At 40.7% G+C, this 4,475-nt stretch overlaps 1 protein-coding gene across 1 annotated transcript in view; it reads right to left on the reverse strand.

The window, feature by feature from the left end:
- Positions 1-4,475, reverse strand: part of SNX25 (sorting nexin 25) — a 90,233-nt gene that overhangs the window by 30,938 nt on the left and 54,820 nt on the right. Inside the window, exon 7 of the mRNA XM_023514904.1 lies at positions 237-418. Within this exon, the coding sequence (XP_023370672.1) occupies positions 237-418 (182 nt within the window). The remainder of the gene's footprint in view (positions 1-236; positions 419-4,475) is intronic.

The raw sequence follows: 4,475 nt of genomic DNA on the forward strand, positions 1-4,475 counted from the left end.
AAAAAAAAAAATTTATTTGGCATCTGCCTAACAGCAGGGGGACACATAAAAAAAAAAAAAAAAAAAAAAACACAAAACAGAAAAAACAAAATTTATTTGGCATCTGCCTAACAGCAGATACAGTTCTAAGAAACGAAAATACTAAAATACTAAAAAGCTGAAAGACTGTCTATGTGGTTATGCCAGTGTTTACAATAAACCTGAGATGGTAACAACAAGAAACCATGAAGTTCTACCTTCTGGCTTTGCGGCCCTTCCCCCTCATCCCAGCTGCCCTCCTCTTGCTGCTCATAGGCAGGGCCTCCCAGGATTCTGATTCTCTTTTCACACTGCTTCTTGGCCACAGTCAGCTGGTTGATGTACCTTTTCATATTCCTGGCCCTCAGGAGGTCAGCTTTCATTGCAGCAGTCTCTTTACCTTGAACAGAAGGGATGAACAATCCTCATTCAGAGGACAGGGTATAAAAGGGGGAATAAAACAACTCTGACCTAGATCAGCATTTGATATGTCCATTTTGAACAACAGTGGATACTAAATAATATAACAGACTTCATGATAAATACATATATATATTCCCAAACACAAATACCTATCATTTCTAAATATAATTTCTTTTTTTTTTTGAGACAGAGTCTCATTATGTCACCCTTGGTAGATAGAGTGCTATGGCATCATAGCTCACAGCAACCTCAAACTCTCAGGCTTAAGTGATTCTCTTGCCTCAGCCTCCTGAGTAGCTGGGAGTACAGGCACCTGCCACAATGCTCAGCCATTTTTTCATTGCAGTTGTCATTGTTGTTTAGCTGACTCGGGCCAGGTTTGAACCCGCCAGCCTCGGTATATGTGGTTTAGAGCCCTACCCACTGAGCTACAGGAGTCACCTCTAAATATAATTTCTAAATATACCACTGACAACTGTAACTTGTAAAAAACACTTTTATAAAACCTCTGCATACATACAAATAGATGTGCACATGTGTATGCATATATATTTTTAATACCTTTATGAGTACACGTACAAATGCAAACTCATTTATAACATGTATTGAGACTCTAACCCAGGCTTCTTTTAAGGACATGATATTCATACATGAATAATGGAGCAGAGTGTGGCAGACAGAACAGCTGGTATGAAAGCAAGAACCTTCGGTGGGAAGAACAACAGAACTTTGGAGAAAATGAAAAGAGGAGAACGTGGCAGATGCTAGAAGACCCAGGACGAATGGTTTAGGAAATGGATGTAGCAGCTTCCTCTTTAAAAATTCTCCTCTGAATTTTCTGCAGCACAAGTCAAATGTGTTGCAGTTTAAACTAAGCTACTACCTTTGGCATGGGAAGAGGAAAGGAGTGGAGGAGGGGGAGAAGGGAGAAGGAGCTTCTGCCTACAGAGGACAGGCTAGGGGTTCATAGATTTCTCATACTACTTTGGAAACATTAGTCATTCCAAAGTCTGGCCCTTAATTTAGAAACTAATTGCTAGACTCAGCGCCTGCAGCTCAGCTAGGCTGCCAACCACATCCACCAGAGTTGGAGGCTTCGAACCCGGCCCTGGCCTGCCAAACAATAACTACAACAACAACACCAAAATAGCTGGGCATTGTGGCAGGCGCCTGTAGTCCTGTAGCTACTTGGGAGGCTGAGGCAAGAGAATCACTTAAACTCAAGAGTTTGAGGTTTCTGTGAGCTGTGATGCCACGGCATTCTACCTAGGGTGATCAAAAAAAAAAAAAAAAGAAAGAAAAGAAAAGAAATTAAAATGCTAAACATTCTTAAAGTTGATTGAATCCCAAACTCAAGATACTAATTTATTCATTCTTTCAGTAAAGACTCAGTGTCCACTGTGGTGTCCATCTAGGTGCTGTGGATACAGGGGTATAAATAAAACATACTGTCAGTCTTCCCTATTCAAAAATATTTGCCAAGAAACCCCATAAAACAATATAAATTAATGATGCAGCAGTAAAAATAGAAATTGTAAATATAACAACTATTTACATAATATTTACATTGTATTAGGTATTACTAAGTTTTTAAGAAGAAAAAGCAGCTAGAAAATCCAAAATGAATCTGAAACAGGCAGGAGCCACAAGACAAAGCCTTGGCCAGGTGAGGTTGCTCATGCCTATAATTCCAGAACTCCAGGAGGCTGAGTCTGAAGGATCGCTTGACCTCAGAAGTTTGAGACCAGCCAGAGCAAGAATGAGACCCTGTCTCTACTAAAAATAATAGAAAAATTAGCTGAACACTGTGGTGAGTACCTATAGTCCCAGATACTCGGGAGGCTGAGGCAGGAGAATCACTTGAGCCCAGGAGTTTGAGGTTGCTGTGAGCTAAGACGAATGCCACAGCACTCGACCCAGGGTGACAGAATGAGACTCTAACTAAAAAACAAACAAACAAAAGCACACAAAACCTTGCAGGCCAGAGAAACCACTTTGTTCTCAAGTGCAGGAGTACTGAGAAACGTTTAATGGGTTTTAAAGAAGAGTATACCATAAATGGGTTTTATTTTAGAAGACTATATAGGAAGCAGAATAAAAAAAATATATACTGGAAGGTGAAAGACTGCTTGTAGGAAGTCTAGTTAGGAGACCATCACAGCAAAATAGAAGAGGGAGATATGATGGCCGACACTAGGGTCCTGGAAGGGACAGCAGAGAGCACTGGAGATTTGAGAATGACTGCTATATAAGATACTGGCTAGGCAGGGTAGAGGGCAGGTTGCTACAGAATTATAAGAAAAAAAAGGTGTCAAACATGCTCCTAGGTTTCTCACCTATGGGGATGGGGAGGCCAATTACTGAATCAGAGAACATTAAAGAAAAAGCAGGTTTGTGGACAACATGGCAGATGACACTTTCCAAAGATGGCTATGATATTTTCCATCTCACATGCTCTTTTTACAATGTTACTCTGCCAATTTCCCTTTGACAAACAGGGTATATGTTTCCTTCTCTTGGATCTGGGTGGACTTACGATTATGATAAAAGTGATACTATGACTTCCAAGATTAGATCAGAAAAGGCCCTTAACTTGGAGCTCTGAGTTACCACAAGTTGCTACCCTGCTTTAAAGAAGTCTGAACCACTGGTCATCGTAAACAGCAATGTGGAGCCCCAGCCCATGTCCAGCACCCAGTGAAGTGGGACATCCTGAAAGTGAACTGTCTCACGCTGGTCAAGCCACTCCAGCTGAGACTGTGATGACACAGAAAAGTAGTATTCTTCCCAAGCACCACCTGAATTGCAGATCCATGAAAAAAAATAAGTGACTGCTATATAAGATACTATGCTTTGAGATGGTCTATTATATCGCAAAGGGTTTCTGAGCTAAGTAGAAGACAGAAGGTCTAGAGTTCAAAAACACTGAAGGATGGCAACAGACATCCCAGAAATATGTGAAACAACCCAGGAAGAAACAAGATGATCCCAGAACACCAGCCAAATAAACTCTCCTTTAATAGAGGGAAGGGAAGCTGCTGACAAGGGAGCTTAGATGTACCTCTACAGGTAGGGCAATTCTACCACCAGCACCAAGGACAGCGCCTGACAGCAGCAGAGGAACTCACTGGATTATAGAATGGATGAAAACCTGTGTCAAGCCTAATGCTTTACAATGGTCAAGAAAGCTTCTCCTTTGTCTAACACAGGTCGGAGCTTACAGTCTTGCTGCTGCTTCTACACGCCATCCTGTCCTTGTAACCCTAGAATTTGCCATGTTTTGGAAATCCATGTGGGGGAGGGGTGGGGCCTGGATGGGTATGTGTGGCATCTTCCTACTTTTGTGTAAAGTGCCCAAGGGGTCTTAGTTTGCATATTCAAATACTAGATACAAAAAACAGTCTGCTATATATTTCTTCACTTAGCTTCTTGTTATATTTATGGACATTACCAGTTTTTTGTACCTTCTTAGCTAAAGCAGTTGCTTTTTTGTAATGCAATTAATTTATATGATAAAACTTTGTATCTACCATAGTTTATAGTGTTAATTGCTAATTAACTGCCATTTTGCCCTGTTTTTCTATTAAAAAGAAGAACTTGTATTGTGCGTGATTGATAAATGATTTCTATTATCTTCAAATGAAAATAAACACTGAGTAGAAAAGAAAAACTGTGTCAAATGTTAGATTTTGCTAACTACTTCCTATGTATCAGGTAAAGGGCTTTTTCTAGAACTTTGGCTACAAAGGAGAGAGAGAGTATCCTGAACTCTAACTATTCCAATCTGGCTCCCAGCCCTCCTCTCTACCAAATTTGCTATTGCTGAGATCACTAGTGACCTCCACCACAAAGCCAGCAGAGAGTTTTCAGCAAAGTCTGCTTTCAGAGTTAAGATTAGAATTCTGGCTTTGTTACTTAGAAGCTATGTGCCTTTGAGCTAAAAGCTTTTTAAAATTTAATTTACAGGCTCGGTGCCTGTGGCTCAAGCGGCTAAGGCGCCAGCCACATACACCTAAGGTGGCGGGTTTGAATCC

The sequence above is a fragment of the Otolemur garnettii genome, unplaced genomic scaffold (assembly GCF_000181295.1).
Source record: "Otolemur garnettii isolate 467f Iridium unplaced genomic scaffold, OtoGar3 scaffold00061, whole genome shotgun sequence".
NCBI classification, from domain to species: domain Eukaryota; kingdom Metazoa; phylum Chordata; class Mammalia; order Primates; family Galagidae; genus Otolemur; species Otolemur garnettii.